The sequence below is a fragment of the Cottoperca gobio genome, chromosome 12 (assembly GCF_900634415.1).
Source record: "Cottoperca gobio chromosome 12, fCotGob3.1, whole genome shotgun sequence".
In the NCBI taxonomy this organism is placed as follows: domain Eukaryota; kingdom Metazoa; phylum Chordata; class Actinopteri; order Perciformes; family Bovichtidae; genus Cottoperca; species Cottoperca gobio.
The window spans coordinates 13,821,969-13,836,252 of record NC_041366.1 but is presented as its reverse complement, the minus strand read 5'-3'; the positions used below and the strand labels follow the sequence as shown (position 1 = coordinate 13,836,252).

The following is a 14,284-nucleotide window of genomic DNA, read 5'->3' as shown; positions in this document are numbered from 1 at the left end:
AAATTTTGCTGTGGGGAAATTCATTTTGTTACATGATCTTTAGGTCTATCAGTTTTTATAATTGAGAGAGCTCAGCGAACTTGAACTTCGTCTGCCGAGAATGTGATGAACAAACACAGGAGAAATGAAGATGAGGGGAGAAACAAAAGCCATGGACCATAGTCAAAAATGTCATTAAGGAAATACTTTTTCCTGTTGTAAATCTTTTGTTTGTGTACTTTTTTAACATGAATCAACAGGGGAAGAGCATGAATGCGTGTATTCACAAGAAAACACAGACTCGCACACCTTTCATGCAATGCAGTGTATTCGTGTGTATATGTTTATACACCAATATGCACAATACCTGCTTCCTACATTCAAACATATCTTATTGAACATTTGACTGCACTTAAATTAGAAATGGTAAATGCCTCTCATTCACCCACACTTGGGGTTCACTGTCTTACCCAAGGACACGTTGACCTGTGGACAGGAAGAGCCAGGGATTAAACCACCAACTCTGTGATTAGTGGACAAAAATGTTGAACTCAATGGTTTGACTTATAACCAGGTCATAAAAGGTTATGGCTTCCCTGCACACAACTCAAACACTTTAATAATTAGGTCTATAGTACTTCATGGTCAACATGAAATGATCGGTCTTATTTACCCTCATTTACTGATGGTGTTCCCCATTCATATACCTCATTTCTTGCCATATGCTTAACCAATACTACCCATGATGGTACACATGTTTTCTGACATAGTAATCACCTGCCATTCAAACAAATCAGAATTGCAACTACACCAATACATGACAATGAATGAACATTGTGGTGTGTGCAGGACAATCGTCGGTCAATAGTCAATGCATACATAGTATATCGAATTCACAAAAAGCCATTGGACATTTATAGAGCATCATTTATTAGTGACTGTATGTCTGAATCACAATAAGAATGTAATGTAATAATGTCTTCAGTCTTGGGTACAAACACACCTGGACACACAACACATAGGATCAAAAACTCTGAAAGCCAAAAAAAAGAAAACCATGAAGGAGAAACCATGACCATAAGCGACAAATCAAGCTAGAAATGAGAAACCAAAACTATAAGCAAAAGGAAAATAAAAAGTCAAAACGGAAAACAAACTGTAAACAGTAAAGTTGCAAATGAGAGTGCTGATGAGATCCTGTTTTTATTGTTTATAATAGTCAAAATAGAACATTAAATACATCAACCTTTAGATTTTTTGCTTGCCTTTACTTGTTTATTTTTAAACTTCTGTTCTTAGTTTTGTTTCCTGTTAAGATTAAACAATAATGTGGAGTTATAGGGCCGCTCCATATTTCTTCTTACTTAAGATTGTTTTGATTGAGGCTGATGAGACCCCATGTTGGGTGTCCTGACTTACAGGAACCAGTAAACCTGCCTGCTGTTAAAACAGGGCCAGAATCCATCAGAAGTGGTTAAACCTGAGGGTAACACAAGTAACACGTAAAGGCAAACAACAGATCAGAGAGACAAAGGAAGCATACAATAACAATAAAAACAGGACAACTCATTTCATGACGGCTCCCTCACCTGCACTTTTGTTGTTTCTCATTTACAGTTTTCTTTCCTTGAGTTTTGTTTTGTTGCTTTGCTTATGGTTTCTCATTTACAGCTTTGATTTTGGTCCTTTTTCATTTATGGTTTTGGTTTTCTCATTTATGTTTTTTTTTTTTTCCTTTCAGACTTTTTTTTTTCTTCTTCAGACTTCCTTATCATGGTGACTCAAGAAACCATCATGGCAACTTACACCAGTGAAAGTGAGTAGTCCCCCCCCAATGCTTCCGCTGACCATTGTGTATTCATCATGATGGTTCCTCGAATCACTGTGATGAGGAAACAAAACAAACCTGGACCGAAGACGGTAAACGCAGCAACCGGATAGGTAGATGTGTGGAAGCGTGCGCTGAGACAGATCATCTAATTTGTGTTGTGCTAGTGGTACTTGAGATATAAGATTGCTACAACACACACACCAGCAAACGGAGCAGTAGTCCTATCGACCCGTTCTCCACAGGCCTCGTCCCAAGTATCTTCCTCAGCTGCTCTTTCCTCTTTCTTTGTGATTCTTCATCAGACATATTTCCGAGTCTTCACATTATACCGAAATGTGTGGACTTACTGTGATCTTTGTCTCTGTTCAGGGATGTGGCGCCACATGTCGTGTACACCTACCAGGTCCAAACCATGTCCAGTCGGAGCGAGAGTGAGCCCTCCGCACCTCTGGTACACGACCTGGGGGCACCTTACTGCGGGGATGGGCACATCCAGAGGTAACCGGCACCCATACTGACATGATCAAAAATATTTATAAAAGCATGCAGACAGATGTGCAATGAAGCGTTTTCAGAAAAATAAACGGTGTGTGTGTGTGTGTGTGTGTGTGTGGTTTTATGAGTACCTCATCCTGCTTTTTTTTTAGTTCCAAAGGAGAGGAGTGTGATGATAAGAACTCCATGAACGGGGATGGCTGCTCCAGTCAGTGCAAGAAAGAGCCCTTCTTCAACTGTGTTGGTAAGTCATGTGGACAAAGGTATCGTCAAGGTTACAAATGCAGCCGCTTTACTGATTTCTTGTGAAAAGAAAAGGTATTGAAATAATTAAAACTACATATAAAACTCTATATTACATACTGTATCTTTCTTTTTTTCAATTATGTAGACTGATTAACTTCTAAACATATTTTACTTGCCAAAAGTGACATTTTAAATGACATGTACATGTGAAACATTTATCATTATGTTATGTTTTAACCACCGGTTTCTTACACAGCAGTACAGTTTGTTTTTCTTCTGTGCCATGGTATTATTGTCTGTGTGGATTCGACTGACAGTTTAAAAAAAAGATTTTACAAAATAGAAAAGACCCACACGCTGAAAAGACCCACAGGCATACTTTATGAATGAACAGATTTAACATCTGGGCGTCTTTAATCCAAGTACTTGACGCCTTTCTCAGAATACTAAAAATGCCATTAGATATAATAATCACTTTGACCTCCTGTTAAAAAAATAAATAAATCTGGAAATCATTATTTTGTTAACGGGTGAGTCATTTTATTCTGCATAAGTTAGTAACTGGCATCTCTTACGTTGTTTTATTTTATGAATAGATAGATGGTTTCCCGTCCAGTTCTCTTGCTGTAGACTATCATTTTGCCCCCCTGACGTGTGTGTGTGTGTGTGTGTGTGCGCGTGTGCGTGTGTGCAGTACATGGATGCATGCACACACGTGTGAGCCTCTGTGAAGTGGCCACTTAATCCTTGTCAGATTGCTGGATGACTGCATTGGCTGTGCTGTTTTTCCACCAACTGCAGTGTTCAGGGGTGTGCGTAAGTGTGTGTTTGTGTGTGTGTGTGTGTGTGTGTGTGTGTGTGTCCGACACTGTCTGACATACTTGTAGTTTTGAACAGAAATCGGACACTATAATGATGGGACCGTCTGTCCATCTGTCTGTATGTGTGAGAGAGTGCCTGCTTGTCAGTGTGTTGGATAGTGAAAGAGAGAGTTGGATGGAAAATTGACACTAAGTATACAACAGGGTCCAGGGTGCTCAAGCCTGGATGAGCTTTAATAGGCTGTTCACACGATTGAGCCGAATTATATTTGGAATTGACTAAATTTACAAGTTATTCACCTGGCGTTACAATCCCAGTAATGTCTCAATAGGGCTCCAAGCCACAGTAAACACAGGTGCAGGTATAGCATAAAGGGAATGCATCAGAAAAGTGATGGTTTTAGAAGGTCAGATTAGCCCCGCTTGGACATTTGGTCAGTGTAGCTTGGGGTGCTGTCTTAAAAAAATCAAAGTGGTATAGTTTGCTTTGTCAGCCTCTGGACCTTTCTTTTCTCTGGCTCTATCCATCTTTGTTCATCTCATCGCTCTCTTTCTTTCTCCAACTGTAGAGCTCTCTTGCAATCAATCACCTTTCCACTTTTTCCCCATTCTATCCCTGTCCAAATTCAAACACAATACCCTTTCTCTTTTTCCTTTTCCTTATCTTCTCTTATTAGTTCACACTCTAGGTATTAGTTCTGCAGCTTTCAGAAGCCACTGTTTGAGCTTCCTCATGCCTCGCTCCTTCTCTTTCTTTCCTCTGCTCCTGCTGAGTGAGTGGCGGGAGCGCATTCTGTATGCCCCCTCAGTAGCCCCTCGTTTCACCATCGCCAGAGCACAGAACTGACTTGAGTTTTTGGCTTTGCTGGAGAGGGCTGGAATTTCGAGAAGGAGGCCCCGGCCAACTTGGCACAGAATGCCGCCTTTCCCCCTCACTGGAACCCCACCGACTGACACTGCTTTAGCTGAGAGCTGAGAACAATGAGGCCCAGGCAACCTCACTGCTCCCCTCTCCTGCAGTCCATAAGCTTCCAGTTCCAGACCTTAACTCTGGGCAGGATGTCTGTAAAAATTATGGCTGTATCTTTCTTTACCTCTTGACTTTGTCCCCCCCCCCAACCTCTTGACTTTGTCCCCCCCCCCCAACTTCCTCTCCTTGTGTTTATCTATATTCTCCCTTTCCTTATTTCTTCTTTTTTTTTTCCACATTAACATGTTCTCTTTCTCTTTTTTGTAAATCCTCACAAACTCAAGAATGTATCCTCCTTTTTCCATGCACCTTTTATCACTTACCTTCCTTCCCATTCTTTATTTGGTCCTGTCTTTACCTTTAAAAAAAAAGAAAAGAGATAAGGTTAGAATGATGTCCCAACGGATCAGGGAGTACACATGTTCTATAAAGTAAAGGGGAGTGAGTAGTAAAGGTTGAAGTGTGGAAAAACTCACCTGTATGGCTTCGAGCAAATAAAAACATGTGAGAAAAGGAAGGTGGTGGTCGCGGGGGATATTTAGAATCTGACTGACTGATATCTTAGCTCTACTCAAACCTCACTTAGATAATTATTTATTCAAAATTAAATCGTTTTTTTTCTGTTTGTTCACCTTCAGAGGAGCCAAGCATGTGTTACTACTATGACGGTGATGGGGTGTGTGAGGACTTTGAGCGAGAGACCGGCGTGAGAGACTGTGGCCTCTACACACCCGCTGGTTTCCTCGACCAGTGGGCCTCCACTGTCGAAGTTTCCCATGAGGAGAAGCCCTACTGCTCCGGTGAGGTGGCTGCTGGATATCCCGCTGTTACCAAGGTAGGGGCATACGCAGTTTTCCTGGATGTGTTATGGAATTTGCGATGTGTGTTTTTTTTTTTAATGCTATATTTTTATCTGTGTGACTATAACACAATACAGTTTGATGTTAATTATCACATCAGATGTCAAGAAGAATTTAAATTCTCCATACGTAAGACGTCAAATATCTTATCAAACAACCAGTCAGTCAATGTAGGAGTCCTGCATCTGATATTAAACACATCGGCTCATAATAGATCGTTACAGACAAGGATTCTCCATCACTGTTTGTGGTGTGGTTTTTGATTGATTGATGATTTGGTGCTATTACTTTCTCATCCAGAAATGTTCACACAGTGACGTTAACAAAGCCTAACATTTTTGCAATACACTTGCAAAAAACGACTCATTTTGCATGTTTTTTTTTTAGAGATTGGGACACTTAATTAGATGTCTCCGGGAGTGGATTGCAAAAGTTTGCCGCTCTCAAACATAGTAATATAAGTAATGCTTATTGAAAACTAGAGAAGAAGCCATTGATTCCACATAAGCCCGGTGGAAGCATTGATCTGTTGCTGTCGCAAAGCAGAGAGGGGCTGATTGCCCAAAACATTAGGGTGAAGCACACACACACACACACACACACGCACACGCACACACACACACACAGCTTCGGACACATAGAAGTGCATTAGGCTCAATCCTATTCAATCTCCTCTCCCTAATGTGGATGATCAAAGTTAAGGAACAGTTTTGAAGTATACTATCTCCTTTAAAGCCCACTTCATTTGTTTTCAATTCATTATTGTTATTAGTATTTGTTGTTCAAACCAAACATCTTGCAGTATATTGCATTGATGTTAAAACTGGCATCAATATGCTCATAAATATTTTAACCTTACGAAGGACTTTGTATTGAAATGTTTGGCATCACATCTTTTCACTGACAGTGCTCTCTCTTCTGAGGCATTTGTGTGATGTTGGAAGTGTGGGATGTTGGCTGCAGAGCTTGTTCCTACTGCTGATGAGGCATTTTACAAGGCCAATGAACTAGGTATTCTTGAACAGCTGTGGTCAGGTGTCTTGCTCAAGAACAATTTGTCAATGCAGAAGGTAAGAGTTTAACCGGCACCGTTTAATATTTATAAGGCACCACTGCTGTCCGAGCGTGTGTTCCAACCAACAACATTGCAGATGGTTTATCCTCTGAGAGAAATGAGACAACAGTGGAACATGTCCACATGACTATAAAAAGGATTTCTGCTGTGAAGGATACATTGTTCATAGAAAAATCTCTTTTACCGTAGAGAACGCTCTGTTCCCAGAGGCATATATGAGATGAGTTCACCTCATTACAAGGCCACTGACTGTCCACTCTGTGGACACCAATGTGCACGTGCACGTGTGGAAAATAACATAAGTTTCGTCTCTCTCTCCTTTTCGCTCCGTATGTTATCTCACACTTCTAAAATGTACATTTTGAGTTGCAAATCATCGGTACATGTTGACGTAAACACTGACATTTATGTTCCCACTCCAGTAACATGCACTACAGCAGAATAAACTGCATCCTTGCAGTGTCGAGCACATGTACACATAAACACAAATTCTGCTTGCACAAAATGCACACAGCATAGTATACACACACACACACACACACACACACACACACACACATTGACTACTGGTTATTTTTCATATCTCATATCAGCATTCTTTATACACACACAGGTAAGGTATATATTTGGCCTAAAAAGAACGTTACATTTATAGCGACTAAGAGAGGTATCTGCTCTGCACCCTCCATCCTTTAGTCTGATGCTTTGATTCATTTTAACACAGACTGCACTATTAACAAAATAATATTTTATTTAAGGTCAAAATGTTGTTTTTAATTTAAATATTGGATTGTTTTCTCTTAGTCACAATACAATTGTGCTCAAATCAAATTTATTTATATAGCCCAATATCACAAATTATACATTTGTCTCAGTGTGCTTTACAGACTGTACAGGTTACGACACCCTCTGTCCTTAGACCCTCGCACCGCACAAGGAAAAACTTCCTAAAAGAAACCCCATAATTAAAGGGGGGGAAATGGAAGAAACCTCAGGGAGAGCAACTGAGGAGGGATCCCTCTCCCAGGACGGACAGATGTGCAATAGATGTCGTGTGTACAGGATAGACATCTTACCTTTTACTTGTAAAATCTTCCATTTTTGGCCGTCAGTCGGAGAAAGAAACTAAACTAAACGGTGCTACAGTGCACCTGACTCTGATGTTAGCTAGCAGTAGCTTGTTGGCGCTTATCGTCTCTGCGTAGAAGAACAGCAGCAACACCAACCTGTGGGCTCACGTGCGCCCTCTTCAGTGTGAGTACTGTCTGCCTCACCTGGTGTCTTCTCACTGTGGTTTAGTGTCACATCAGCAAGACTAAATATGTTACACACATTAACTGGACTATGGAAAGTCAGGACGCATAATAAAAGTGTCTGTAATCATTATATTGGCGACATACAGAGAGATAGTCTCTTGTCTCCTGCCTCCCCTGACCGCACGTCCCTGCTGAAAACAAAGATAACATAACACAGCCTCAGAGTTGAGATTCTTGTGCAGGCAATGCTCCTCAGCAATTGCACAATTGCACAATTGCATGCATGTGGTTATGCCAACTGTCCTGGAGGCTCATGCCACAGATGAAGCATGTGACGATTGGTTCTGGAGATGAAGACCAGGCCACGGCTTGCCTTTTGTCCATGGATCCAGTTTAAATGTGGCCACTTTAGAACAACATATAAAACACCACAGTGTCTGATCAGTAGCAAAACAAGAAGAAGTTATTTCACATGTCCTATCTAGAGTATTCAGTTCTCAGTTTGATGGCGATTGTACACATACGGTGTTTGATTTTCCTGGATGCCTTTTTATAAATGTGTTGGTTGAAAGGGATGTGAAAATCTATAGGCATTTGACGTGAGATCCAAAGTTCAAGCCTCAGAGCTGTATAGTTACTTATGATGATATACTGTTAAACTATGATCTTTGTTGAGATTTTGATGTAACTTTGAAAGTGATTTAGAGCTGTTGTCATGAAGTCACCTTACTGCAGCTTGTAATGTACTGTATGTGGTACAAATAGCTTTGGTGTGAACTTGCAGCACCCTGACATTGGGTTGACTTCTCAGCTAGGCTTTAGGTAGTAAGATAGATAGACTGTGTACAGAAGTTACCTTGCCTTTTTTCTTGCTCTTATCCTTTATCAGCATCCATTTGTGTGAAATCACAGAATATGGATGGATGGCTATATCAGTGATGTTTGTTGAAAGAGGCACTTCCTCAGCAACAGAAGGCAGAGAAATGCTTCACACTTTTTGTAACATTGCAGGCTTTCATGCAGCGTCACTGGATAGTTAATTGACATTGAATTACTCGCCACTTCAAGGCGAAGAAGTCTATCAGAAGAAGCCAGACAATATCGTCGCTTGTATGACACATGAACAAAGTGAATAAACTGTAGCCTCGCCAGAACCGGCAAGATAGAAAAGGTTAATTGAATTACAGTATGAGTCTATTCAATCATTTTAATAATTTCCCTCTACTCCCTCTACTTGAAGTAAACAAGATACAAATGCGGGGAATGTTGCAAAACTCTTAAGAACATGTGACCACGCATAAATAAGCTTAAGGGTGACCCTGACAGGAGCTTAGCTCTTGTGTTAAACAGCATTCATAATGTGGTTACATCACACTCACTCTATCTTCGTTATTCACCCTTTCCCCATATACTAATAGTAAGTGAAGTTACAACGACGAAAAATGAGTACAGCAAGATTCTTATTCTTGACAAGATGTATAATATAGATTATTTGTTGGAGACTTGGCACGTAGAGTAACCCTTTGATCTCAGCCGACCGCAGTCCCAAGACATTACCAGGGCACAAAGCCAAAATGACAGTTAACCACTAGCATCCATCTAACCAACGATATGTACCATCATTCCTTCTAGTGATTGTGTGTGTGTGTTCATTTGTTAGAGAAAAATACAGAGACGAATAAAGGGACCGAGGCAGATCGAGGCATAGAAAGTCAGGTTATAAGAACACCAGCAATAAGTGTCTTTGTGAAGTGCTTTACCGCCACAAACCACCAGATTCTCCACATCTCTGGATCCCTACTGGAGGAATGAGCGACATTCTCCCAACAGGTATTCCCTAATTTCTTAAGTCTGAGAAGAATAATTGAAAGATAAACCAGAGCCATATTCTGTCTAGTATTTATTGAATACAACATACAAATGCCAATAACAATCGCTTCCATGCTCATACCTGTCGTTTGTGACTGTGCTCCCAACTAAATCAACATAATCAGTATTTTCAGTAAATGCCCAAAAACGACACACATGTATGTTCAAGTGACAAAGCCCTCTAGCAGCCATAGTAGTGATCAAGCGAAGAGGGTTCAAAAACTGTTGGACTTTTATAAGGTAGACCAGCATTCACTACTGTTTGTTTACTAAAAGACATTATTGTTTTTTTTCCCCTAACGCATACAAAGTCATTTTTGTTCCTGAACCCAACCAAACCTGAATCAAACCAGTGTCAGATCACAACAATGGTTTTATCTTAACAACAAGGATTTGTAATGGTTTTGGAAGGCACTTAAAAATGTGCTAGTCCTGCTGATGGTGTCAGATAATGTATGTGCTTTCTGTATTTGTGTCATTCTGAAGGGAAGTTTCAAACAACACATTTTGTCTATTCATTAGGAGAACTTCTTGCAATGAACTGAAATCTATCCAAATTCAAAACTTCAACCTCTCTTGACACTTGACATCCACATGCATAACTGAAAAACTGTCCTAACTTAGTATTAGGCTTAGTACCATGTTGTCAAGCAGTTAAGAAGTGGTAGTTAGTTTTAGTTATTATAGTTTTTTTTATCAGAAACCAACAGCACATTGTCCTGCCTTGTTAATAACTCACTTCATCCTTTGCGGTTTAATCTAACCATATTTATGTTCATGGCTTACAGCTCTTTGGTAGAGTTTGGTTAGAGACACGCTTCCCTGATACAGGACAATGCAGCGTAGTCAACACTCTGCGTGTTTGTGAGTCTTCTTTTGTTTTGAATGAGTGTGTTGGCGGTCGGGGGAATGGATAGTACATCATTTCCAACTGATCTAGTAAACAAGTCTTGTATTGGTTTTGTGGATCAGTTCCTTTTGTTGTCTAAAGACAGTGTTGATACTGTATCTGTGTGGCTGGGTGTGGGTGTGTCTGAGAGAGCGAGCGAGGCGGGCAGCAGTGATAGGGATCTTTGCGGATGCAAGAAAGCAACAACAGCACAAGAAGTCACTTGAGAAGAAAGAGAGATCAAGTATCTGCACGACATCTCAAGTGCTGTGTGTGTGTGTGTGTGTGTGTGTAAGCGGTATACACTGAAATATATGTCTATTGTTAAACAAACAGGGATACTAAAACACATCCTTTTATCCACTAAATGCCACGGTGAATGATCATTATTATGCAGCATTAGTACATGAGAGCTGGATTTCTTTTCTTAACTTCTGAATCTTCATGCACCAGAGAAAGGCCAAGGAGAAAGATGGGTGAATGCTCCCACATTAAAACCACTGCTGAGGGAGGGTTCAGCAATATAAGAATGAATGGTGCATAGAGCCATACATATATACTGCCCTTTTGTACACAATAGTTTAGTAGCCTGCAGTCACGTTCATGTTTAGGTCATTGAGTATAGCTCAGCTCTAACGTGTAGTTATGTACACTGTTGAGATAGAAACTACCATAGCAGGGCTATAGCAATGTTTTTTTTTAATGCTAGTATGATACCTAAAGAGTAGTTATGTGATGAAATAGCAATTTGAGTAAAACAAAAATACCTACATAAAGAATAACATGCAGATTGAGAGAATGGAGGAGAAGTTGAGATTTGTAAATGAGCACACAGAGGAAACTGTTAAACAAACAAGAGTAAGAGGAACTTACACATAAACATATAAAGATGAAGATTATATGAAACAATGTAATGAGAAAGAAACACAAATGACAGATGGATTAACAGTTGAGTTAAGTGGTTGTAATTGGAGGTAAAACAATCTGGAAATGAGTTTGACTGCATTCAAAAGAAAATACATAAGTGAATAAAAATGATTGTGGAAGTGGGTCCAAAACCTCTGTTATCGGCCATTCCCACATCAAAATGTCCTCAAATCAGCAGTTTAATCCAATCAAAAGTACCATATGGACACCAGAAAGTGTATGAAGTTAATCACGTTGAGACACATTAATGATCCCAATAGTTTGTGTTTTCGTTTTTAATTTTTTTAACCTTTCTGTTCCCTCTTTCAATGTCAGGCCCATTTCAGAATGTTGAAGACCTCTAATGTGGGGCTACCTGTGAATACAGTACAGTGGCACCAGCCTTTTTAAAAGATCCTCCTTTCCTTCCTGAACACACACAGGTACGCAGTCAGACAGAGACACACAGACAAACACACACACACTCACAGTGCCGACTCCATGCAGGATTATAGGGCAGGTCCATAGGGGTCTGAAATGTACTACTGCCGTCTTTGTGGAGCAGAACATAATGTTCCCCCACTACCACACCATGGAATATGGTGAGCCAGCTCGACTTGCTCTAGGGGGATTGGACTGGAGAACTGGCCCTAGCAACTAACCTGTGTGTGTGTGTGTGAGAGAGAGAGAGAGAGTTTGTGTGCAGGCTGCTTGCCTTACATGTGTGTCGATGAGTTTGTGTAAGTGGGGAGTGTGCATGCGCATTCAAACTTTAAGATCAAACAGCAAGCCAGGTGATTTCTCCAGAGAGGGCTGCTGCCCAGGCAATCTCTGACGCAACCCCTGGGCACCCCTGGAGAACACTCCCCTTAATTATACATAAGCAACAGAAGGGATAATATTTTAGTCCTCTCACGCTGCAAGAAATTGCCTATATATGAAGTTCACCCATCTTCAGATGTAAAACAAATATATGTGCATGAGGTCTGACTTAAATAACCACATTCATCTCTAGGTGAGTAATGCTTCAGAGGGAAGCAAGAGAGCCACATTTTTTATTATAACTATACTGCTTTAGTAAAAGCAAGGAAACAATAAGTGTCCCAGGTCCCTGAAAACAGTTTGTGTACTTCAATATTCAACACATGCATACTGTATAAGGGCTAGTGCAGAGCAAACATACACAGTGACACACATTTACCTCCACATATACATGCAAACAAACACACAACTAAAACTTGCACATACCGTCGTTCAAGCTGAAACACACACACACACATGCCCACAAAAGCAAAAGCTCATACAGTAGCTGAGCTGTTGCTTTCAGCAGCACAGGAAGGCCAGCTTCGCTGGCACTGTCTCCCCCACCAACATTCCCCCAAACCACACAGCCCTCGTCAGGCACAGTGCCAGTGACATAAGCGTGTGGTAACATTAAAAAGAAACCTCTGGGATGGCGTTCCTTTTTCCCCTTTTACTTTTCCCGTTTAAATTATTATTGTGGTTCTGCCATGTGGAAACCTCATTGTGACTGGTGTATTTTTTTCATGGCAATGATGACCCCCCATAACTTTTTCAAGCTGTTAATATGCAGGTTTTTGCCCTGTTTTATTGAGCATAGGGGGCCACTGACTGAGGGACATTTATATTCTCCGCAGACCCATCTGTTTTCAACTTGCTGGCATTGTTCACTCACCAATCCTTATACATTAGTTTGTGGTCCGTGTTCCCTACCACCCAGTCACTACTCATGTCTGCCCTGATGAGAGTGGGATAGGTAAACTGCATAATTGCACCCACTCACTAACTTTTACAGCCCCATGGAAGTGGCCCATCATTCGACCTGGACCAATGAGACGGTGAGTTTCAGTGGGTATGGGTGGGGCTGGGTGACAGGACATTACCTCACACACCAGGCGCTCACCAGCATTCCAGTAAACCATGGGATGGTGCTTGGAAACTCATACTAGTTTCTCTCTGTTGCTCTTGCTCGCTTTCTCTCCACAAATGCCTCACAGATGCTCACTCCTGCTTCCCGTGCTCAGTCTTCAAATTCGTATACAGAATACGCCTTTAACAAAGCGAGAGACAGGAATGGAAAAGTGGAAAAATAAATACCTTTTGCATGGAAAATATACATGTTTTAGTAGGTGCCGTGACGGGATAAATATTCTCTTAGGAAATTGTTTTCCGAATTTGCATGTGTACAAAATTTCCACCTCTTCAGAAAAAAACAAGTCAAATGTCTGAGCAATACAACAGGATCTGAAACAAACAATAAACTCTGAAATGCTCTGCAGGTATCCTTAACTCCTGGCGCACCAGTGCTCACACTGAGTTGAATAACTGTGTGTGTAGATGTTTCTCATGATCACCACTTCACAACTCAACAATACATTACCAAAGCTTCATACTTACATCAATTGTGAGATTCATGCTAAATAGCAATACCTACAAATGATAACAAAACTGATTTTTGTGAAACTGCTGCAGCACCAACAATTGTGTTACTTGCTGATCTAGCTTAGTAAAAAAGTACTCTCCCTCTTCGCCGCCTTTGTGTCCTACGTCAACGGGGCTCTTTTGCGAGTTTCCACAGTTAACAAAACTCCGACTGTCCCACCATCCGCTATTTCCGCTACCTGGAGATAGCTACTGGAAGCTACTTTGTCGAGTTGATTCTTAGCGAAATGCTCTCTGGTAAGCAGTGATGCAGTGTATACGGATTTTATTTTGAAAGGTAACACCAGAAGGTATGTATCTGTGGTAGTAATAAAGAATTTCCAATCTTTGTTCAAACTACGAACCTGTAGTTGTTATTATTTTATAACCTTCAAAAGTAAAGACGCAACTCCAACTCTAATTGTGCCTTCTTTTCCCTGGAAGATTGTGACCCGGAGGCAGACACAATGGAATAGTGCAAACAAGGCTTATGGAGAACCAATCTAAACGTTAAGTGTGTCATTATTCTACAGCCATTAAATTGTGCAATCAACGTTTACTTCATAATGATAAGTTAAAGCAAAAAAGGTTGTCTATTGCCACTTAAACGCTTTAAGACTGAGCTCATATATTTTTTACCACAAG

General features: G+C 40.6%; 1 protein-coding gene across 1 annotated transcript in view; it reads left to right on the top strand.

The window, feature by feature from the left end:
* The window catches only part of pappaa (pregnancy-associated plasma protein A, pappalysin 1a), an 80,286-nt gene that overhangs the window by 29,302 nt on the left and 36,700 nt on the right, over nt 1-14,284 (top strand). The window contains exons 8-10 of the mRNA XM_029444833.1: nt 2,180-2,308; nt 2,458-2,549; nt 4,981-5,177. Of these exons, the coding sequence (XP_029300693.1) occupies nt 2,180-2,308; nt 2,458-2,549; nt 4,981-5,177 (418 nt within the window). The remainder of the gene's footprint in view (nt 1-2,179; nt 2,309-2,457; nt 2,550-4,980; nt 5,178-14,284) is intronic.